The 25,237-nt window shown below is 43.8% G+C and overlaps 1 protein-coding gene across 1 annotated transcript in view; it reads left to right on the top strand.

Annotated features, from left to right (window-relative positions):
• The window catches only part of PITPNC1 (phosphatidylinositol transfer protein cytoplasmic 1), a 212,178-nt gene that overhangs the window by 119,549 nt on the left and 67,392 nt on the right, over positions 1–25,237 (top strand). The window contains exons 4-5 of the mRNA XM_031468910.2: positions 410–417; positions 18,548–18,619. Coding sequence (XP_031324770.1) covers positions 410–417; positions 18,548–18,619 — 80 coding nt within the window. The remainder of the gene's footprint in view (positions 1–409; positions 418–18,547; positions 18,620–25,237) is intronic.

The following is a 25,237-nucleotide window of genomic DNA, read 5'->3' on the forward strand; positions in this document are numbered from 1 at the left end:
CAAGCTCATCTTATTGGTTATAAAAGCTGCTTTTCCACTTAGAAGATTTCCTTTGCAGTTAATGAAATGCTCTACTGGAATTATTAGTCTTTAATTCTGCTTCTCTAATGCCAAACTTTTCGGTTTTTAATTAGCCACAAACCTATAGGCTAATTGAATCTTGTTTTACACCCCTTATCTGCCCAACCACAGAGCTATCATATGAAAGAGTTTCAAGAGCAAACGTGGAGACATTTAGTGTTTATGAAAGTTTAATTCTTGGAAGGTTTCTTTACCACATTTTTAATAATTATAATTCAGCAATATTTCTTAGTTCTGTGGTTTGATATTGCATATAAGTGTGGTCTAAATCATCATTTTCTCTCTCTTTTTTCTTTTCCCTCTTGTCCAAATGAACATCTGGGACCAGAATACACAGTAAGTTTCATTTAATCATTTTTAAATATTCAGCCTAAGATCAGTGGAGTAATTGGAACTTCCCTTGTACTTCTCATCTTATCAATGTAATTTTAAAAATAGAGGAATAGTTCAGAATCAGAAATATTTAAATGTAGGCTATTACATGGTTATATATAATGCAATAATTTGAATGTTCTCATTTGTTCAAGAATATGACTGTTAATTTAAAATGCCTTGATAGTCACTTTACATAATTAACTTTTGCTTGTATTTTTAAATAGCTTGACTGCTCTACTCGTGATAGTTCACTGTAATAGAAGAACAGTGTCTAGAAATGTGCCATTAAAGAGATGATGGTAGTTACTGGTGGAAAGCAGGGCTTAGACTTGCAGTCTGTGGCCTGATCCCGTATAGAAAAACCTTGAAACTAGGAAGACGGACGTTCAAACTGTTTTACTCAGAGGTCTGGTTTGGACAGTCTCAGTGGCTTGATAAAATCATTTAATTTCTTCCTGGCCTAAGAGCCATTATAGTCATTATTTATACTAAAAGAAAGGGACTCTATAATATCATTGTGTTGCAGTATTTTCGTTCGGATCATTTTCCCCAATGGCAAACAGGTCAAGTTGTCCTAATAAGAAAATGGTTAACTGAGCTGTGATGGAGTTGAGTTTTTTAGTCTTGGTCAACACAGCCAAGCTTGGTACCCTGCACATAGTAGATTCTCAATGAGTAGTTTTGAATGACAGGAAGAATACATGAGTCAAAGCTGGATAGATCGTCCCAACAGATGCAAAAGTGTCATCTGCTTTGGAGTCAGATAGGCCTGAGTGTCCTCTGGTTCTGCCTCTCACTAGCTGAAGTTCTTAAGCAAGTGACTCCCCCAAGTGCCAGCTCTTACACGCATGCTGGTCCATGGCTGTGTTCTCATGTGTCCTTTGCAAAATGAAAAAAGTCGTTTCTCATAAAATTAAATATATTCCACTTAAAGGATGGTTGATAATTATAGCTCTCATTCTTGGGTATTAAAATATCTTTTCTTTTATGAAAGGAAGGAATATATATAGCACCCTCTCCAATGTCCCTAGCTTTGGGGGGAAAAAAAGGAAATTCTATGACAAAATACAAATTTTACATTTTAGAAGACAGAGAAACACTGCTCTGAAACAAGCAGCTTAACTTCCCTGAACCCATTTCTTTATCTCTAAAATTGGGTTAATCCCTCTTTCATAGAGCTATTAGTGGGAGGATTCAATGATCTAACACAGGGGTCAGAAGACTTTTACTGTAAAGAGTCACATAGTAAATATTTTCTGCTTTATGGGCCAGTCTCTGTCTCTGAGAAAGCAGCCATAGACTCTATATAGAGATATGGATGTGGTCGTATTTGCCCAGGCAGCAGGCCACACTTATCCCCCAGGCTACAGTTTATCAACCCCTGGTCTAATATATGGAAGACTGTTAGCACATTGCCTGTAAATAACAATTTATAGCAATTAAATGGTTCCCCACCAACAGCATCCCCCAGCCCCATCAATTTCACTGTTTTCAAGAGGAAGACTTTGGAATCATTTGAATCCTGCCTCCATTAACAGTTGTGCAGATGAATTCCCTTGAAGCCTCTGTTTCCTCATCTGTAAGTGGGGAGAATATAGTAACTATCTCATGAGGATGATATGGAGATTATATCAAATAATCCACATGAAATTTCAGCCTAGTCCCTGGTGCGTGGTAAATCCTCAATAAATGTTCAGTGTTACTATATATCATTCAATGCTGGAAGCTGCCATCATTAAAATGGAAGTTCAGTGGACCAATACATGAAAATATATCTTGGACCCCACAGTGCAGACTGGATTCCAGTTAACTGGACGGTACTAATTGTTTAGAGTTTTATTTGATTTTATTGATAGCTGGTGTTTTCCCACGCCCCACTTCTCCAAAAGCTACTGTGTGGACTTTTCATTTGAAATGTGATCAATAGTTACACAGCCAAGAGGATTCTTGTCCCTGTAGCTACACAAAGGCAGTTATTTGCTGTCTTTAGAATTGGGTCACCTTGACTTGACCCAAAACTGATGGTGTTTATTCTCCATAAACTCACGCTACTGCTGTGAAATGTGGGGATGGCTAACAGAGAAATGGAGTCTGAAAAATGTTTCGTTATCTTGTGTTCATTTTTTTAAGAGTATGTATTAAAGACTGAGGTTCTGAAAACATAAGGCAACAGAGTGAAAACCATAGTTTCTGGCAAAGCCGTGCTCACGGCGACGCACCTCCCAAGACAGCCCTCCCGCTGAAGCCTTTCCCACCAGCTTCCATCACTGAACCTCCGTTTTCTAGCCCCCGCCTCTGTGTAGGCCACGGAGGATTTCTGAAGGACCCATGGCCTTTCCTTCTGCCCAGCTTCTGCCCCACAGTACTCCTGCAGTTCCAATCACACAGTAAGGACTTTTAAAGGGACACAAATTATGTTATTTCTGTCTGAGAAAATTTGGAGACAAAACAAAGAAGTTAGATAGAGTTGTATGATCTCATACTCACCCCCATGTAACTCTAAGTGTTACCTGGTTTCTTCTAGAACCTCAGTCTTTAAGTCAGTTCCTCCCTAATATAATCCTTGGAGTAGTTCCCTAGAGCTGCTGTAACATAGTACCACAAACTGGGTGACTTAAAACAAGGAAAATTTGTCATGTTACCATCCTGGAGGCTAGACGTCTGAATCAAGTTCAGGGGCAACGGTCCCTCTGAAACCTGCAGGGGAAGAATCTTTCTTTGCCTCTTTCTAGGCTTCGGCGGCCTCCAGCATCCCTTGGTTTGTGGCAGCACCACTCCAATCTCTGCTTCTGTTTTCACACAGCTTGTCTTCCCTCTGTGTGTCTCTGTGTCTTTACATGACACCCTCTTTGCTGTGTCTCTCTCTTCTTCTTATAAGGACATCAGTCATATTGGATTAAAGACCTACCTTACATCAGTGTGACCTCATCTTAGCTAATTACATCTGCAATGACCCTAATTCCCAATAAGATCACATTCTGACGAACTGAGGTTAGGACTTCAACATGTATTTGGGGGTGAACGCAATTCAACCCATAACGCCATCTTTCAAGTTTAGGTTAACAGTAATTTATTGAGCACCAGCGACGTGTAAAGCATCATGCCAGATGCTAGGCTTCATGGAGCAATAATCCCTGCCCTTTGAGGAGTCACAATCCGGTGAGAAATACACATCCCAGTCAAAACCTGGGAGTCTTCTGTAAGTGATGGGGTTTTCTGGAGGCAAGACAGGACAGGCTCAGCTCAGGAGACAGGCTGGCACTCAGACCTGGATGAACTCCAAGCTGCGCTGACAGCAGAGGTTCAGACCAGAGGGTAGAATGAATGGCACTGGGAATCCAGCCAGAGAAGCGATTGCAATGTAAAAGGGAAGGCCTCGGTCCCTGGACTGGAGCCTTTAGCTGCAGGGACAGGACTGTAGTCCTCAAGAAGAGGTACAGGCAAGAACAGAACACAGCCCTCTTACATAGGTTACTTGATCATGAGATGCTGGGGGGGGAGGGGTAAAGTTGCCAGCTTCAGCAAGTAAAAATACAGAGTATCCAGCTGAGTTTGAATTTTCAGATTTGCTTTCAGATTAAAAGCAAATAATTTTTTAGTATAAGTATGTCCCAAATATTGCATGGGCTATACTCATGCTAAAAGAGGGGGAGGGGTGGCAGTGGGACAGAACTGGTTTCAGAAACTAATGTACAAAAATCAGGTGTATTGGTAGTCCAGGGAAAAGGGAGGAGAGAGAATTGTAAAGATCGGGAAACTGTCCTACAGCTGACATGACACATTAACATTAGGGCAGTCAAGTGACTTGTCAGAACAACTTAATTAAGTACTTTCTGCCTCAGTTAGGATTGATTTAGGAAGTGAAATGGTCCGAAGAGGGCAGAGTTGGGGGAAACAAAGTGAGAGCAGATGAATACATGACTGTTTCAAGGAAGACCTGTGCTAAGCGTTACAACTGAAGCACAAATGGAGGCTTATGGAAAGGAGAAATTCTGCCTGGAGAAATATGGGAAAATATCTCGGAGCCAGTGGCATTTGAGCTGGACCCTGGAGAGAGTAGAACTCCCATCTGCAGACACCTGCTCTGTCTTAGTCTTCTTGGGCTGCATCACAGAACACCATGAACTGGGTAACTTAAAAACAGACATTTATTTTTCACAGTTCTGGAGTCTGGGAAGTTCAAAATCAAGGTATCAGCTGGTTCACTTCCTGGCAGGAGCTCTCTTCCTGGTTTGCTAACAGTCTTCTTGCTTTGTTCTCACATAGGAGAGAGAGAAAGCAAGCTCTCGGGTTGTATAAAGGCGCTAATCCCATCATGAAGGCCCCCATTCTCATGACCTCATCTAAACCTCATTACCTCGCAAAGGCCCCATCTTCAAATACCATCACACTGGGGGTTAGGGCTTCAACATACAAAGGCGAGGGGAGCACAAACATTCAGTCTATAGTGTGGTCCTTCCAGGCCCAGTGGGCAAGTGATGTTGCTGGATGTTGCTGGCGCCTCAGACACGTGGAGGCCAGGTCATGGTAGCTTTGAGTGTCAGGGCAAGATCTGGATTTAATTCTCCATAGAGAAGCAGCAACATTGTTCCCGGCTAGTCCTCTTCTATTTTCCATCCCAAATATAGCACAGCTTTTCTTTCCATCTCCCCAGTAAGGATCTCTTGGCTTTTCTCTCTCTGGCTGCAGGTGCACACTTTCAGGCCGGCAGTGTTCATTTTGAAGCTGCCTCCCTCCCCTAGACTAGGACTCAGCCATGTTCTCACGCCCTCTGCCTGGGAGGAAGAGTCCGCCTTTCTCTCTAACTACAGGGTCTGCGCCCAGGATTTAGGACAGATGCTTTCAGTTGCCTTCATCTTTTTTCCTGTTTTAAATGCTTTTTCACTGGGCTCTTTATCCCCTGATCCTTTAATCCTAAATACCTCTTCTTGATGTCTTTCCAATCCCCATATTTCCTGTCTGGGCCCCAAAGCAAAATTTCCCCAAAGCCAAACTCCCAGCTGGGGTCATCACGCCCACCCTCCATCAGGGAGGCAGAGGGGCTCTTAGTAATACTCGGGACAGGTGTCTCTTCTCATGGGACTAGTCCAGAGCAATATATGTCTATTTCTAGGCTCCTCTGGGTCTTATATCTGACTGTCCAGCCTGTTACCGAGACCTCATGCTGCCCTCATTTGTGACAAAATCCAGCCAAGAGAACTTTCTCTTTAGGGTCATCTAGGACTTCTGTATTATCACAGTTATCAAGACATAAAAGCTTTTTCATCACTGTGAGTGACTGTGTGTTTAGGATTATGTGCAAATGCCATTTGCACAGGAAGTGGAAAAATATCCTTAGCTCAGTTATAGGAAAAAATCTTAATTATACAGTAAACAAAGAACAACACGATGGCAGTTTTCCAGAGGACAGACCATCTAACCAGTTCTTCAAAACCTGCCGGTTCTTCTGAAGTTTATAAAGTCACAAAGGAAGGTGCCCCAGGAGACTGGCTGCTTTCCAAAGTCGCCAATTTTGTTTTTCTAGAGCTAAAAAAAGCCCACGCTGGAATATGAACATAGCTGAGCAGCAGCAATTCAACCTCGGTAGTAATGAAGGGGGAAAAAATGGGTTTTCTTCCTATTTGTAAGAATTTGAACTTAAGCTATAATAAGTCAATAGCAGTGACCTAGAATATACAGTTGCTATATATATTTTACTGCCGTGACTACCCACTCCACCAAAACATCTTTTAATAAGAATCGCAGAAGAGGTGATGACAAGTGGAAAGCACCTTTCTCTTAGCTGGACGGACTATGCCATTCCCCAGAGTAGTAGTGGGCTGTCCAATGATACCCAGCATTTTAATTATTTAGTCAAAAGAGGTAGAAAAAGTAAATTGTAACAGACCAGGGAATAGGAACCTCAAACAGTATTGAGCTACAATGAGAGATGGGGTTGTTCAGGGTTGGGTTAGTCCAGCCGGGGGAGAGAATCTGGCTGCTCACGACTGGGTCGTCAGTCACCCAGCATGAACCTGAGTTATCTTCCCAGGAGTGGCAATAAGGAGATTGGGGCATTTTTCTGAAAGCAGCCAAGTGTCCTGGATAGGAATTTCACTTTCAATCTTGGCCTCATCTGCGTCCCCGATAACTGAAGGAGCTGGTGAGTGCTGTGTATACAGACGGACCTCCATTCTGCTCATCCTTCTTCAGCTCCCCTCCCTCACCTTCCGCTGAGTCCCAACCAAGGGTAGTAGAAACCTCTAAATTACATAACTAGGAAATAGTTACAGGTCTAGTGAAAATACATTATTATATCTGAACCCTGGGATTGGTCTTGTTGAGAAGGAAATTAGAGGACAATCTGACCATCTCAACTACTATGTATGCTAAGATAGGCTAGAGGTCCCTGAATAATACTTCTTCGGTGTCATGGAGATGGGGTAGTGATGGGAGTTGGATGATTAGAAAATAGCCTTTACTTCAATTTAAAAAAAAGAAAGAAAATAACCTTTATCGCTGCATCACAATTAACCCTAAGTATCCAGGGCAGTATGTAATTGGAGGTGGGGTGGGGGAGGGCACAAAAGGAAATAGCCCTTCTTAGAAATGGGGCCATGTGAGCTGGGACCTTTTAGGGACCAAGGCATAGGAACAGTACTCCAGCTGGGGGTGCTGGTGAGAAAGGCTCAGGCCACCTTCCTAGAGAGGGTGGTTGAAGTCTATGGAGGCACGAGTCATGGCATGAGGCTGGTGTCATAGAGTCAGAATGACCAAGTTCAGAAATCTCCCAGATTCAAGAGGACTGAGACAGAAACAGTGCAGAACCATTTATAGCGATCATTAGGATGGGTCATGGCCAGTTAAGGGAAGCACCAGATTATACAGATTTAAACAGATTTTGTGATTGCAGGACTTCTCAGGGCCTTTACTATTCTAACCTACATGGTCAATGTCCCAAAGGGAGATGTAGTATGCACCACTTCCCACACTTACTTGTCCATGGGACTTTGGATTTTGCAAAGCCAGTCTTCTAAAACTTAGAGGGGCTCCAGAAGCTTCTTTAAGAGTCAGAGCTATTCTGTGCCCACTAAATAAGCCAGTGGATGAATTCCATTTCAGTAAAGGTTAGTTTGTCTTGAATTTTAGTGGACTAACATGTTGCCTGAAGATTACTATTACTCAAATACCGGAGTTTTTGGAAGAACTCCCAACTATAATGATTTTTTAAACAGTCAGCTGACACAGAACCTTTTCAAGTCTCTTTTCAAGCAAAGTCAATTCTGTTAGACCAAGCAGCAGAGGCAGCAGTTCATTGGGATGACAGTCAGCTTATGCATTCTGATTTATTTCAGTTTAGAAAATGAACTGGCTGTATGGGTGAACCAGTTACAAACCAGCTTATTCACAGTGGTGCCTTGGTCCTTGTGCAGGGCTAGAGCTTACTTGTCTCCACATCTCAGCAACTCAGTCGACTGGTTCCTGGGGAAGCAGGAACCTTGGAAGCCAGTGTTGTTTGTCCAATTTATCCTATTTCCATTTGCTCTGGCTGTTTCCAGACTCTTTGCACTTCAAAGAAAATTAATTCATCCATTTTGAGTGGAGAGAGCAGAAGGTAATATATGCTTCTCTATCATAACGTAGCATTTTAAAATTGTTGCCTTTTTTAAATTGAAGTGTAGTTAATTTACAATGGTGTGTTAGTTTCAGGTGTACAGCAAAGTGATTCAGTATATATATATATATATATATATATATATATATATATATATATATTCTTTTCCAGATTTTTCCATTATAGGTTATTACAACATATTGAATATAGTTCCCTGTGCTATACAGTAGGTCCTCATTGTTTATCTATTTTATATATAGTGGTATGTATCTGTTAATCCCAAACTCCTAATTTATCCCTCCCTCCCACCCTTTCCCCTCTGGTAACCATGTTTGTTTCCTATGGCTGTGAGTCTGCTTCCATTTTATAAATAAGTTCCTGTGTATCCTTCCTTTAGATTCCACATATAAGTGATAAACATATGATATTTGTCTTTCTCTGACTTACTTCACTTAGTATGATCTCTAGGTCTATGTCTGAATTTTTTAAACACCACTAAGAATGAGTTTACAGAGGACAGTCATCAAAGAAAAGGAAAAAAAATAATTGTTTAAAGGCATTTTCAATAGAAAATTTTACTAAGAAATAAATACTCTTCCTTCTTTTCTATTTTCTACTTGTACTGAAAATTAGATTTCTCTTCAACCACTTACAAATGCCCGTGGAGTTGTGTTTAGTTCAAGTTGGTGAGATCAAAATAATACAACTGAGAAGATCTTGTGGGGCAGATTTTTTTTTCTGCAAAAATACAATAAAACATATGTAAATATGGATATACTGAAATAGTACATTTCAGTGATTAAATAAAGTGAATGCAAGATTCTTCCCATGTCTTTTGACCTTTCTAATTACTCAGATGCTCTGAATTATGTGATAGTATGTATTTAAGTGAGGAATTTGCTCAGCTGGTTAACAGGGATGATTCTTGCAGTTTTTAACTGAGAAGCTTGTGATCTGGAAGTTTCCTACCTGGCCATACGCCAGCCTATATTTAGGAAGTCACTGATTCGTTCCCATCTCTCTTATTTACATGCAGTTCTTTTTCATTCGATGCATTCTGCCTGCTCTTTAACTCCTAGTCCTGCCTTTATTGTGTGTACCTATCAGTATTCACAAGCATCTTCTGCTTGTTTCTGCTTTGACAGGTCCAGCTCTAGATTTAATGAGCCTGCATTTAGCTTCCCTCCTCAATTTTCATAGAGGCGCCAGTAGCAAACTGTGTCCCATTGAGAAAATAAGCTTTCATTCATGCATTTGCTCCCTCTCCCTCCTTACTGGCTTCTCCAGTAAGTGGCTGTTACTCAGCATGTCAGAAGAAGGAAGAGGCTCCATAAATGAAGGAACTAATGAATGAACAGAAGCCTCAGTGTAGGTTGTAGGCTGGGGATAAGCAGCTGAGAGGCTGACATCCACTTCCTCACCACGGGCTGGAATACAAACAGCTGTCTTCCTGCTGTATTTCCATACTCTGCCTTCCACACACTCCCTTCCTCTCACCCTCCCCCACTTTTCTTTCAGGTCCCACTGCTCCTCTTGGCCACATTTTTCTTCCGATGCAGCCTATATTTGGGAAATCACTCTGATTCATCCTCATCTGTTTTATTTACATGCAGTTCCTTTTCTCCTTCTCTTTGCCTTAACAATTCTTCTTTTTTTTTTTTTTTCCTCCACTTGCGTTCTTCTCTCTTTTCTGGACCTATCTTCCTTGCAATTTTTTCCCAACAACTCTGTCACTAATACCACCCACCTATCATGTATAAAGTCACATGTGACCCTCAGAACCCAGAACAGCTAAGGAGGCCCAGATATCTCCCCTTATTTCCTTTGCATCTTTCCCTGAAGGTTGACTGAGATTTTGAGTGGATGGGGACAACCAGACATACCCCTTCTTGAAATTATGTCTATTGAAGATCTTCTATGCACCTTCCAAAGAAAGGGCAAGTTTTCTGTCAAAATAGAAGGATAAAAATTTCCTGATGAAGAATAAAGAAAGTTGAAATGTACTTTAAAATCTAGGTGTCTACTGCCTACTACATACAGATTCATACCCACAGTCTCCTCTTTTACAAACAGCCCAGGCTCCAGCCCCAGGTTCCTAGAAGATAACAGTCCTAAACTCTAGACCTATTTTACTAGGTTCACTGGAACATTCTGCATGTGAGTCTCCTGTTACTGAAAGGTGGAAGCATTTGCAAATCCAGTTTTATTAATGATCCCATCTCAAGCTGAAATTCCCTATATGGCCTTGGAGTACATTTAATTTGATAATATAGAATATAGTAGCAGAGAATCGATGTCTTCAGGAGGGTTCCATTAGAGAGAAGGTCAAGTCTCTATAGAGTTTAATGTTCATTGATAGGAGGGAACACGTGTTGCTTGGAGTCAGAACAAGATGATCGGAGAGGAATGCATTGAATTCCAGATAAAAGCTAAAAGGAAATGATCTTTTAAAAGCCTATAAATACTTCATCTACCCCCAGGCAGCTTCTCAACTCTTCCATTTAATTTTCTTGACTCCAAGCCTCCTTGTAAAATGTTGTTCTCAGACATGGAAGCATTCTGGCTGGAAACCAGAAATAAAACACTGAGTTACTGAGCTCAGTCAGTGGTTTTCAGACTTCTCTTCTTTTGGCCCAAGAGGTTCTATGGACATGCCTCACTGGACACCATATCCCTGCATAACATTTTATTTGAAGAAAGAACTCTGATGCCATTTAAAAAGTGGTTTGAACTACATCACCTCTCACTCATTCTTCCAGAAGTTTTATAATGGCATGTTTTTGAAGTTCATGACCTCCAGAGAACCTTAGACTTGTTTCCCTGGCCCATTCTCTACAGCCACCATCCCCGCTCTCCCTAGGCAGGTGTGGACAGTGCAGCCAGGGCTTCCATCACCACCCAGAAACTGACTGAAATTCTCAGTGTGCTTGCCCCTTTCTCTTTAAGACTTGCTTACGTTCAGTTTTCTTCTCATAAGTGTTTCTTATTGCCATAGCAACCCTAATCAATCACTGGACTAAAAATAGCCCTTTCATTTTTCCAAAGCATGTCTGTAGTGAATTGAAAATTCAGCTCTGCCGTGCATTTTGCATATGCTGCTTTCCTTTCCTGACACTGAACCTGGGTGTGCCTGTGTCTGGAAATTATTCTTGCAGGGACCCAGGTACTTCACTCATCTTTCCTGGCATTCTTCTTCCCTAGTGCAGATTACCCCATCCCTTCCAAGAGATACAAGTACACGTATTTAATGTTCAACAGAGAACAATCGCTTTTCTGCACATTCAGTTTTAGGTGCTCGAGATTTCACAGGTACCCGTTGATCACTTTGCAGTAAGAGGTTCATTCCAGTGGATGCCACTGTGTTTGGAAGGCAAATTAAAGATGCTCAGATACTGGGTACAAAGGAAGTTGGTCCTGGCAGGGAACAGATCATAGCAACATTAGTAAGACTCTTCTGGCTTGGGAGGATCTAAGCTAGAAAATCAAAGAGGAGATGACAGGAAGTATTCTACCTTCTTTCCCTGATTTCTCCATGAAACCTGTGCTATTTTTTAGGGGACTAGGGGTAAAATAAACCCTGGATGTAATAAAGTGAATATTTGTTATGATTCTCTTGGCCAAGCTGCTTCTCTAGTCAAAAAGAGAGAAAAAGATTTTTCATGAGAAAGAAGACTCCAGATTTTGAATGGGCCCAGGGGAGGAAAGAGGGTAGGGAGTGGCTGAAATGACTCACGGCGTCCCCCAGGCTCCGGGAGATGAGGGCATTTCATGGCCCCCCTCCCTGCTTTATCATGCTGCTCTGCAGTCACTGCCCCAACCCTTGGCCTGTAAGCAGGGTCATCTCATGGGACCCCTGGGCCTCCCAAATGCTGTTTTTTTGATGCTATTTCTTAACTTCTCTGAGCCTCGGTTTTTTTTTAAATAAGGCTGAGTGAACCAGCAGGCACAAAGCCTATAGATCTAGGAGAGAAGTAAGTTTGCAGAGATTCCAGTAGTACCCTTGTTTCCCTATGTGAAGTTGGCAAGGGGTCAAAGAAATCTGAGAAGAGGGGAGGGGAGAGGGCCCCTGTGCAGACAGAGAAGCTGCCAAGCCTTCAGGAAAAGGAGGACAGTAAGAGGAAGGACTTGGAAGCTGTGAAGACACGTCCTCAAAACACAGCAGGCCATGGGTCAGAGCAAGGCTGGAGGAACCCAAGCCTGCTCCGGGGCTTGGCCACTATCCATGTCACTGGCAGGACAAATCAGGTGTTCTCCTGTTACTGCTACTTGAGCAAACCCACCAGCTTCCAGGGGGTCCTTGCACATACATGACCCCTGCACACACACCAGCTCTATTTTCTCCCCATATAATCTGTGGAATTTCATGGGGACGGGAACAGTGGGGTGGGCCAACATTTCTCGAGTACCTGTTCAGCCAGACACTGCCTGGCCTTGGACATTTGTTATCTCACTTAATCCTTACCCCACAGCTAGCAGGTTGGTATTGTGTCCATTTTACAAATGAGAAAAACTGAAGCTCAGAGTGATTAAGGAATTTGTCCAAAGTCATACAGTTTGTGAGAAAAGAAACTGGAGTTTGAACTAAAGTCTATTTCACTCCAGAACCTCTGTTATTTCTACTGAACAACCATACTTGCTCCCTGCATCAGTCAGTGACAAGCTTCGTGACATCAGTTCCTAGCAAATATCACCCTGGGCAATCAGCAGGGGCCACTGACAAAGCAGGTGACATCACAGGTGGAAAGGCTAAGTTAGGAAGAGTGCAAATTCCCCATCCTGTTCCCCTAGATATGTTCACATCTCAAAGTGAGTGATATTTTACTCAAATGAGAGTCAAATGGCTGATCGGAAGGGAAGCAGTGGTCGGATTCTTGAGGTTGAGTGTTGAGTTGGTTTTCTATTTCTACATAGCAAATTTCCCACAAACTTAGTGACTTAAAACAACACAAATTTATTATCTCAGAGTTTCCACCGGAGCCCAAGTTAGCTGGTTCCTTGTTTCAGAGTCTCATGAAGCTAGAATCAAGCTCTCAGTCTCATCAGAAGTTCAGGGTCCTCTTCCAAGCTCACTGGTTGTTGACAGGAGTCAGTTCCTTGCGGTTGAAGGAATAAAGTCTGGTTTTCTAGTTGACTGGCCTCCAGGGATCGCTCATAGCTCCTACAGATCCTTCCCAGGTTCTAGCCACATGGCCCTCTCAGGGCATGGCAACTTACTTCCTCAAAGCCAGCCTGCATCTTCTAAACAGAAGTCTTAAGTAATGCAACAAAATCTGACCACCACCACCTTGTTGATCTAATCAGAAGAGCTACCATCCCATCATGTTCACAGGTCATGTCTACACTTAAGGGGAGGGATTATACAAGCTGTGTGTGCCGGGGCTGGGAACCTTGGAGATCATCTTAGGTTCTGTCTGCCATGGGTATTTTAGTCTCTCCTTCATGTTGCTATGGGCCAAATGGGACTTTAAATGTTCAGTGTTCCTCGAGAGCACAGGAGTCTTCTGAATCCCTCAGACATCTTACAGTTTTAGCCGCTGGGTGACACACCTGATGTCTCTCTTCTTGCATCATGTCCATTTGGTTGTGTCAGGAACCCCAACTTTTTTTCTATTCCTACACTTCTGACAGTTCCCTCAGTAATATGGAATCCCCCTGACCCAAGGAAATGTGTCAGAATCTTTAGGGGGTAGCGTATATTTTGAGAAAGTCCAGGGTTGGGAGGTGGAGTGCTCCCTTCCCCACCCCCTGGATATTTGAGAATGAGTAGGTAGATGGTATCTTCCCAGCTAGAGCAAAGCCCTTTGTCACAGAAAGCAGATGTGAACAAACTGAAACCAAAGAGGATGGTTTTATGCCTGAAAAGCTGGGGTGACAGTGACTTATGCCATTCCTAATGGCAGCCAGGTGTAGGGGAGGGGTCCTCCTGTTAGAGTCATATTGGAGCTTCTCATCTGGTTGGTGAGCCAGAGGCACAGCTCATTGTGATGGTGGAAAGGGAGATAAGCACTGTGACCAAGGTACAGACAGAGTACTAACCTGCACACGCAGGATAATCATTCTGAAGTGGTATTTGAGATGGTCTATGGGTCAGATTTAGGAAGGAAATGTCAGGCTGAGGGAACTGTGGGAAAAAAAACACAGCAGCCAGAAGTGTTCCAGGGAATAGGAAGTGATCTTCTGTGACTGGCCCATGGGACGAATCCAGGACAAAGCCAGAAAGACGATTAGGATACAGAAGACTCCAGGTCTTCTCCTTAAAGAGAGAAGCTGAGTCAGCAGGACTTGGGAGTTTGTTGGATGTGATGGATGAGTGTAGTAGGTTGAATAATGTCCCCCTCAAAATGCATGTCCATTGGAACCTCAGACGTGACCTTATTTGGAAATAGGGTCTTTGCAGGTGTATTAGTTAAGGACCTTGAGATGAGAGATGAAATCACACTAGATTTCAGTTGGGCCTAAATTCCATAACTGGTGTCTCATAAGAAAAGAAGAGGACACAGGGACACACACACAGAGGGAAGAAGGTGATGGGGAGACAGAGGCAGAGATTGGAGTTACGTAGCCACAAACCAAAGAACCCCTGGGACCACCAGAAGCTGTAAGAGGCAAGGAAGGATTCTTCTCTAGAGCTTTGGAGGGAGCATGACATTGCCAACGCCTTGACTTTGGATGTATGGCCTCTAGGACTCTGAGAGGATGAAGTTCTGTTGTTTTAAGCCACCACATTTGTGGTAATTTGTTACGACAGCCCTGGGAAATATTCGAATTCAGTAGGGACCTTCCAAGTTTGGTGTGCCCGAGGACCCGTGTTGGGGAAGGCCAGTGGTCAGCCGAACAAGAGAGAAGAGCAGCTGGGGTTACAGATGTCAACTTGGGAGGATTCATTAAAAAAAATAGTCATGGAAAAGTCAGGAGCCAATGAGGTCACCTGGAGTCAGAAAACAGGGTGGAGGGCAGCACCTAAGGGACCACCTTCATCTAAGGGTGGAGGAGGGAAGAGAAGGCTGAGCAGGAACTGCTGTTCGGGAAGGAGGCATTGCTTAGTCATACAGAACAGTGTAGAGAGTCCTACAGGGTTAGCGATGGAGAAGTGATGCTGGTTTGAAAATTCTTGGATAATCACTCATTTCCATACCATATTGCACTGGTTGTGAGAAGAGGTAGGAGGTGAGAAAGTAGAGCCAGCCAGCATTGACTATTCTTTTAATAGAGTTTGGTTCTGAAGAGGAGGAGAAATGGGATTGGCCGTAGATCGAGGAAGAAACGTAACTGAGGGAACTTGATGCTTATTTGTTTTTTAAGAACGTGACACTTTTCACTGTATTTTAGGCTGTAGGAAGGAAGCAGGGAGAAAATGCAGATAATCAATGAAACAAGTTTCCTGAGAGGAGACTTACAAGTATTTTTGCCTTGCACCTACCCTGTGCCAAACACTGTGCCTGGTTTACCTGAATGACCTCACTGAGCTTCTCAACGTGCCTACAGAGTAGAGAAGGACTGTCCCCATTCTGTAAATGGGGACACTAGGGCTGGGGATGGTAGAATAATTTGCCCAAGTCAACACATCTCAGATCTGCTGACTCCTGTGTCTCAGTTCTGATCATTATGTTATTTGGGGGGGGGGGGGATAAAGAAGGCAGCATCCTTCTCTGATTCACAAAGAATGAGAAGCAGCATAAAGGAATAAGGAGAAAATTTGCAGAGGAGGAGAGAGAAGTTGTAGGTGTTTCCGTCACGTGGTCTGTGTCCCTGTTAAACTATGAATTGAAATAATCAACTGAGAGGGAGGAAGAGTGAAGCCAAGCACGGGGTCTTGAGAAGGAGAGGGCTTTAAGATAACCTCGGTGGTGAGATACAGTAGAGAGCCGGCCAGGGAGAAAGAAAAAACACCTTGCTTAACAGTTCAGACTCTACTAGGATTAGTGGGCTGGACTTTTAGGGAAGCTAAGCTGCTTGGTGTAAACAGAAGTTTAGCTCAAGGTGGACATCTAGCCAGAAGGATTTTAGTGACAGCGCTAAAAATGCCAGAGTCACAGATACTTCTGATTTTAACATGAGACGACGCACACTCCAAGGCTCTGAGAACCAGCCATCGATATCCCAGAGGGATTATCAGTCCCAAACCAGTGCTGAAGGAGACTGCTGACCAGCCTGGGACTGGCCTGTCTGACCCAGGTCCTCTGCCTTGCCGAAACCAGATGCACTTCCAGCCCCTGGGACGGTTGCCTTTCTGACATGAAAATAACCTAAGTCATTGACTCAAAAATAACAACATCTGCTAATTTGCATAAGAGTTTTGCATTTCATATTTGGGTTTAATACCCAAATGCTAAAATTCATTCGTTTGACCTTAGTGAAGTGGTTTAGAGGTTCAACCGATAAAAACTCCCTTCGGGGTTCCACTCCGATGCACCCAGACCCAGCTCCCCACCCTGGACGGCTCTGTTCTCTCACCACCTGGTACTGTGCACGCGCTGGATTGAGCCTCATGAATTATGGGTTAAAAAGGACAAATCAGTTCACCTGAAAGCTTGTTATTTTTATAAAAGGCTCTCTGCAGGTGCACGTCCTCAAGTTCACGTGCCAATCGAGAGCCCCGCGGTGGGGCTCTGAGCTGCTCCAGTTCCTCTGGGGTCCCAGTTCCCGATGAGCAGCCCCCTCCTTGGAACTCCCTGGGTCTTGGTGTGAGGGCAGCAGTTGTGCAGCGAGAGGTTTGAGAGAAGACAGCAAAGAAGGTGTTAATGAATAATCGCAGCGCTTCATTCTCCATAAAGGCAATTACTGGGATTGATTGTTTCCATGTTTCCTTAGTCACGGTTCAGCTTGCTTCTTTCCCTCAGATTAAGACAGATGAATGCTGGATGCACACAGGCATGTGATGTCAGGAGAATTATCAGTGGCACGTCAAAGCCTCTGCCTTCTTGGACAGATGCCACCGGGGTCTCAGCTGGGCTGAAAGGGGATCGTGGTCACTGTAGGGTGACCACACAGGGTGAGGGTGTATATTGTGGACTTTGGGATTTTAGATAATGCAGTGTGTCTCTTTCCTTCCCATGCATGGTGAAGTGAGGTTATTTTCCAATACAGGCCTGCATCTGCATCCCCGGAGGGCTTGTTAAACACAGCTGCTTGGGCCCTATCCCCAGAGTTTCTGACTCAGTGGGTCTGGGGTTGGCCCCAAGAATTTGCCTTTCTGAGAAGTTGCAGGATGCTGCTGCTGCAGATTTGGCGATCCCACCCTGAGAACCAGTGGCGGAGTGATCAAGGGCACGAACATGGGGCCAGGCCACCAGGCTTTCAGTCCCAGCGCTACTATTTACTAGCTGGGTGATCATGGCCACTTACTTCGTGCCTCCTTTCCTCATCTTGAAAGCAGGGATGATGATAATAGTTCCTATTTCATAGGATGCTTACAAAAAAGTAAATGAATTAGAACTTGGAAACACTTCAACCAGTGCCAGGTATAGACTATGCACTCTGTGGATTTTTGGATAAATAAATAAAGAAGCCAACCTCTTGGGACTGTGAGTATATCAGCCCGAGCCTCGTTCCTCAAACACCTGCAGCCCCCAGTGGAGTTTCTGGGTCTTTTTAGCCCTTAGTCTTCAATCCCATCTCCGGTGGTCAAGGAAATTAGTGCCCAACTCAGTGCCAGGAGGAGGGAGGCTACATCAACATCCTTCAAAATCCTCTCCTCAAGCTACCCTAACCCTGAAAGTCTGCTTAATATGCAGAAGGGACTCAGCGAGCCTGGGACGTCAGGGCGGTGTGCACTGGGGGTTTTTCTCCCCCCGCCCCACGCCAGCAAAAAGAAAGGCTGCCTTTTATGTCAAGTTCAGCTGCAGTGTCATACTGATTTGCTGCCGTTTGTTAAATGTTTGCTCTTTGCCCAGTACTGATACATTTTACACATGTGATTTTATGTAACCCTCTCAATGTCACTATTAGGTAATAATTATCCCTGTTTTAATGCTACTGGGATTCAGACAAGTTACATGACTTGTCCAAAGTCACATAGCTATCAAGTGATAAATTGAGAACTAAAAGCCACGTCTGTCTGACTTTGATTATTTATAATCTAAAGTTCTACTCTACCACCTGCCTAGCTTTATTTAAATATTTATATAATGGTTCAGGCTGGTCCCCAGGTATCCAGCAGCGGCAGCCTCTCCCCAAAGGGAAACATCCAGAACTGGAATTGTGTCTGTTTCAGGGGGTTGCTTTTCTAAAGCCTGTGGTCAGACTCACAGAACATTTTCCTTTTGGAAAGGCGACTTGCCTTATTGGACAGTTGTTCTCCCTGGCCTGACTCCTGGATGTAACTGTGCTGCCAAAGGTGGCTTTCCTTGAATTTGGATACGGACCTAGTATCTTAACATTTCTGGTCATGGACAATGCTCGCAACCAAATGGTCAGGAGAGCATCCAGAGGCTAAATTGAAGATGTGAAGAGAGGAAAAAAATGGTATGCTGACAAAACTTCCCTTTTTCTCCATAGTGTTCCTTTCTGCCGAAATTCTCCATTCATATAGAAACCAAGTATGAGGACAACAAAGGAAGCAACGACAGCGTGAGTAGCCCCCCCTCCACCCCCAGTCCATACCGTGGACTCTGAGAGTCTCGGTGCTTTTCACAGCTCCTTGTGTGGCCAGAGCCAGCAGCGCCGTCTGGGCCTGGGACCTCAGAGCAGTTCCGGCTTTTCTTCTCATTTTTATGTACTTCTCACGGGCCCCATCTCTGTCACCTGGAGTGATGGTCACTGGGGGTCAAGCAGGATGATGGGGAACTTGGAGCTCCAGATTCTGGTTTCTGATCATTGGGTTGAACACACATCTTCTCAGTGACTGAACACAAGACGTACGTGTGCATACTGTGCATATTTTCTGGGCTGTGCCTCTGTTCACATATATACATGTGCACACAAATCCCACCTTAAAAATCAGTGCACCCCTCCTGCGAAGAGTTCACCTCGTGAGGCATTCTGACTCTTACTAAATTTCAGCCAAGTACTTCGTTTATTAGTGTTGCTTCATTTCCACTTCTGACCTGGCTTTTACCCCAGCCTCTTTCTTTCGGAGCAATACATTTCTAAATTCCCTTCCCTCTGGGAGTAGATGACTTGACCTACAAGAACCTCACCCTGACATTCAGCTGTGGGTTCTGTCAGGACCCACTGAGGGAAGAGCCTGGATCTAGAAGCTGCAAGGCTTTATCTGTTAATTTCTGCTTCGTGCACATGTTTTGCATTTGCGGAGAATGATGAGGAGTGAGGCTGTGTCAAAGCGGGTAAGAGAGAGTTTCCCGACAAGGTGACCCCTTTGGTGCCTTCACTGAGCTAGTGGAATGCAAAACAGGATGCAGGAGGCTGGGAGGTACCTAAGTGCCAGGGAGGAGCCTCGAAGAGCTCACAACTTGGAAACCTTCTTTCATGGGAAAAGAGGCAGTGAGAAGAACTTAGAAACTCTCTAGAAGGAACAGCTTTGGCCAGGCCTACTCTGTGTTTCTTCGTGTTGACATCTTCTAGAAACATCTTCTAGAAAGTTCCTGCCCCGTGGCAGGAACAGATTCTTCTAGAAGGTACAGATGCATTTGTGTGGGGCTCAGGTTGTCCCATACAAGGTGGAGCCTGCTTGGACAGAGCTTGAGTGCTTCTGAAGATGTGTCACTCGAGAACCACATTTCACACTAGCGTGGTGGGGGAGGTCCGTTCATTCAGTATTCAGCAAGGGCACATCAAGCACCTTCTATTCAGATGTCACAGCGTGAGCTGCATGCATGGTGTTAAAATGCAGGCCATTTCTCAAACTTTAGGTACCCATGGCTCAACTGGTGGTAAAGCAAGCTATTAAATGACTGAAAACACGAGCGTGTTAATGGGCGTCCCTTCCTTCAGTGTGAGGAGTCGTTGCTGGTCAGCCCTTGGGATGGGAGGAACTTGAGAAGTGGATTCAGTAATGACCCATCTGCTTACGGGGACTGACGTAGCTTCTGCCTGGCCACTTCAGCTTCTTGAACTAAGTTAGGGAACCTGGAGTTTATTGGGGTCGGCAAACTACTTTTTTTGTTTGTAAGTGAAGTTATTTCGGAACACAGTTGCATTCACCTGTCTGTGGTTATCTAAGCTGCTCTCATGTTACACCAGCAGAGTCGAGTACTTGCATCAGAGCTCATAAGACCCGCAAAGCCTACAATATTTACTACTTGGCCCTTTACAAAGAAGAAAAGTTTGCTAACCCCTGGTTAGAGAGACTCAAATCAGAACAGCACCCACTAGATCTCCAGATTTGACCATGTGACAGATCTGTCCCAGCTGAATGTCTCTTCCAGTCTTCCTGGAACTTTCTGGAGGAGAGAAGCATGGATCTGGCAGGGTACTCTTCCCCAAGTTCAGGATCCCCAATGGTTAGCGACCCCTGGTGGTTGGTGACCTCAATGGAAATGTTTAGTACCATCTCGTCAGCAACCTGAAATCAGAGGTGCTTTGCTGGCCAACTTCATAAAAGCCTCATTGTCGAAAATAGTGTTGCACAGCCCAACTTGAACACTTATAAAGTAATGACTTTTTTCTAACTGGAAAATTAACACATGGTTATTAAAACCTGGAGAATACAAAAATAAAAAAAAAAAAAAGGAGAAGAAGAAAAGAAAAACCAGTAGCAATCCTCTACTTCAGAGATGACTGCTGTTAACATTTTGGTTCATCCTGCAAAGTATTGATGAATTTACTTTTTAACCAATTTCCCTAAAATTGAACATAAAACATTCTGTTTTTAACATGAAGTACCCATCCCAGTAATTTTTGATGGCTGCACTGCATTCCCTACTTAAAGGTGCTTCTTTAAACAATTGCCAGTCACTGGATGTTGAAGTGGACTTGACCATTTTGATGTAGCTGTGGACCATCAGGAAAAGATCGGACATGCCTGAATTGCTTTTCCATGGAGAATCTAAAAATATTGTAGGGGGGTGGATTAAAACCTCTTTTAGTTTTTCTGGACAAATTCCCTTGCTTTCTCTTTTTCTCTATGGCTCTATCCTCTGTCCTCATGAAGAGGTAAAACTGCTCCAGTTGTAGAGGTGTGGGATGGATGTGCGGCCTCACCATGATCTTTATAATAGGACCAGCATAATCTTCTGGTTTATAATCTGCCCAGTTCTAATCTTAAATTTTAAAAAATCACATGGTTATCATTTACTGTCTTCTATCCCCTTTTGGCAGGTGCTAAGGTCTTTGCACTACTCTCCTAGAAATCTAAAATACCAGGTTAGCCACCCGAAATTCAGGATTCATGCTTAGAGCCAGCATTGTCTACCCATGCCAAAGGCCAGGTCTCTCTGAGACTTAGGCCGGTCTGCCAGAGAAACACTAAACCCCAGGGCACTTGTGAGCAGTCCTTGTCAACACAATTTGCTTCCTCTGGGAGAAATGCCAACTGTTGTACCCTACATTGCCTCCTCCTCAACTCGCTGACTCTGAGACTGCCCGTGGGGTCAGCTCTTTATCTCTCTGTCATGGCACCCAACTTGCCCAAGTCCAAGTACACTGAAGAGGTCCTAAATGTTCTTGCCTGGCCTCTGCCTGGCTCGGATCCATGGATTCCCCGGGTCTTCCTCCTGAGGCTCCTAGACCCGACAGGCCAAGCAGCTTGATTAGACGTCTTCTTTGCCAATTTGCCTTCCTCTAATTTCCATATTCAGCAGCAGCTGTTGGTCACCCAACTGGTTCAAACTTGGTCCCTAGAGGCAGAAAAGGAAGACTTCATTGGTGTTCATTTAGCTTGTTAATGTTTCAAAATCAGAACATGAGAAATGTATATTTATGTAATAATACTTATTTTATTAAAAGATGGCTTTGTCCAGGGGTGCAGAACTGGAGCTTTAGGCAGATGGCGTGTGCTGGCATGCTCGTTTGCTGTCTGGGAATGAGTGTGGAGTTTTGGTGGGAGGCAGAATTGCTAAAGAAAGCAGTGCAGTGGCGATGTCTCTCTTGTCTCTCTACTTTGCCAAATTATTTAATAAACTCAGGCCATTTCTTTGTATTTTCTGGGTGTATAGTTTTATCATTCAGCTACCATCCTTCACACTGCTATCTGCACCCTGTTTCCTTCGCTCCCTGCCAAAAATTTAATGAAATGGATGATGATAAGAAGCAATAATTAAATTGAAAGACGCTAGTGATAATCATATTGATTACTGATTGAATGAGGTACATGTCGTTATCCTGTTACCAATTACCATATAAGTAATCTTTTTCTATGACCCAATATCTAGCATAAAAAAATAAAAATTAGTGGTGGGATACCTAGAGTTAAATACCTTCTCCTCCTTGTTGAGAGAAAACTAGTATATTTATGCTTGTGAAAACCTGTAAATTGTGATTACATGAACCAGGATACAATGGGGAAGTTGTCTTAAATTGAGGCGCATTATTTTAAGCACATACCGATGAGAATTATTTAGGCCTTAATTAGTGCTGGGGAGGGCGGCGCCATGCCAAAGTAAAGCTCTGTTGTCTGTCCAAGGCCATAAATCTAGACCTGGGAGAGTCTGTGCTTATCGTTCGAGTGACGGCTGCTGCCAGGTTACTGTCGTTCACCGCAGTTAATGGGGGGCAGCTTTGCCTTTACTTCCTCCTCCAGCAAAGCAGGTACCACTTAAAGCAGTGGTTCTCAGCCTTGGCTGCATGTTGGACTCTCCCGACAAGCTTTGACAGTGTCTCCTGCCTGGGTTCCACCCCCTGGGATTCTGATTTAATTGGTCCTGGCTGCAGACTGGTCTAGAGCAGTGGTTCCTACCCTGTCCCTCCAGGAACACAGAATTCTCCAGTTGGAAGCGTGTGGACGCTTAGAGTCTACCTTCCAGTTAAACCTGATAAGCTGTCTTTGGAGGGCAGAGGATATGCCATCCACACTCCATTTGAAGACCTAGACCAATGGTTCTCAATCATGGCTGCATATTAAAGTCACCTGGGGACCTTTAGCCTCACTGATGCCATCGTCCCACCGCCCCCTGGACTCTGATTTCATTTGTCTGGGATGGGGGGTCCAGGCACTGAGATTTGTAGAGCTCCCCCAGGGCAATCTGAAAGACATCAAGGGCTGACAACTATAGATTTAAAGGAAATATTAAGTGCTATTTAAAACCAACAGTGAACATTTATGAAATCAGGTTCTCCAGATTTCTTCACTTCTTTATACCCCTGGAAACAGAACAGTTTACGAAAAGCATGTTTATGACCACCCCCATCCCCCTACACACACAGTAAAGGGGCCTGGGGGCACCATACTTGTTCTCGTTAGCCGTTATTCCAGCAAAGGAACTTCTCTGATCAGACGAAAAGAATGTCCGGTTTATTTCCCGGGAGGGTGAAGCACTGTCCTTCACAGAGCTCTCCTTGGAGCTTACCTAGAAGTATTTGGAATTTATTTAGTTCCTAGTTTAACTATGTTGTAATGAAAAAATCCCAAAGCTGTTCTTTGTGAAATGAAAAGAGCTGTATTGAAGTCTCAGCTGTATGACTTAAGCATTGGAGTCTTGGTTTCTTTATCAAGAAAATAGAGTAAATAATGCTTGCATCACAGTGTGGAGGATCATATAGGTTCGTTTACCTGGAAGCACTTCATAAACTGTAAAGTGCGGTACAAATACTAGGTATTGCTTTGGTTATGGTCCTACCTTGGGATTAACTGCATTACTGATGGTTTTCTAATGAGACTCTGCTTTTGTTTGAATTGTCAATAAACCATGTCTTGTCGACAAATTTTGAGTGCCTACTGTGTGTCAGGCATTATAAGAGGTGATGAGAATACAGCAGTACGACAGACAAGGCGTCCACACTACTCGTGGACTGGGGGGAATGCACAGAAAAAGGACGTTAGTGGGAAAACTGGTGAAATCTGAATCAAGTCTGTAGTTTTGAAAAACGTGTCATGGTTATATAAGATACTAACATTTAGAGGAGGCTGGGTAAAGGGCGTACGAGCACCCTCTGTACTATCTTTGCAACCTTAGTATAAATTTAAGATGATTCCAAACTAAAAAGCTTATTAAAAGCCCCATAAATATCATGCCTCTCCTTTGTTTAAAATCCTGGCATAACCTCCCATTGTACTAAAATCCAGCTTCTTTCCCATGGTCCCTGCGGTCTTCCGTGAGCTGGCCTCTGCTACTTTCTCCATCTCATTTCCCACCAGTCTGCTCTCATTCCTGTTGCTCTGGCGACTGGCTTTCTGGCAGTTCCTGGATGATGCCAGGCTGTGTCAGGGGCTGGGGCCTTCTTGCCCCCGTATTAGTGCACTGGGGCCGCCGTAACAAAATACCACAGACTGAGTGGCTCAAACAACAGAATGCTGTTTTCTCACAGTTCTGAAGGCTGGAAGCCCAAGACCAAGGTGTCGGCAGGCTTGGTTTCTTCCAAGACCTCTCTCCTTGGCCTGCGTGGGGCCAGCTCTTTGCTGCGTCCTCACGCGGTCCTCACAGGGTCTCTCCTCTGTGCGTGCACATCCCTAGTTTTGTGTCTCCAGGTTTCCTCTTCTTTTAAGGACACCAGTCAGATTGGACTCTGGCCCACCCTAATGGCCTCCTTTTACTTAACCTCCTCTCTGAAGGCCTTATCTTCAAACCCAGTTACATTCTGAACTCCAACATATGAATTTTGGGGGGAACACAACTCAGCTTACAACAGCCCCCTTACCTGGACAACCCTTCAGATGGTTGGCTGCTTCCAGCCTCAGGTCTCACACGGACTCATCCCCTCTTTGAAGAGGAATTTCCTGACCACATGGCTTCTAGCTGAGCTCCCCCTCGATCCTATTTATTGCCTTCTTAGCACCATGGATGGATGTAGGGTAAAGTAATTTATTTACACATTTTAAAATGTACTAAAATTAATTTGTAAAGCAGGGGTGCCAGTGAGAACTGTAGAATCCATATTTACAAGTCTCTCAAGCTGATTATCCTTCCTTAAATGGCTTCTAATTGAGGATTATAGAAAGAAAAAAGCATTTGCTTTATTTTTAGACATGACGTCTAATGTCTTCAACTTGGATGGTTCTGTTTTTAACCTTAGATTATTATAACCCGCCACCTACAAAATCTGCAATTTTCTCTAATAGGTCGTCAGTACATGCTCAAAAGAAGTTTGCACAAAACTCCCCCATTTGCAGTTTTGAAGAATTATTATCCATGT

The sequence above is a fragment of the Camelus dromedarius genome, chromosome 16 (genome assembly GCF_036321535.1).
Source record: "Camelus dromedarius isolate mCamDro1 chromosome 16, mCamDro1.pat, whole genome shotgun sequence".
Taxonomy (NCBI): Eukaryota; Metazoa; Chordata; class Mammalia; order Artiodactyla; family Camelidae; genus Camelus; species Camelus dromedarius.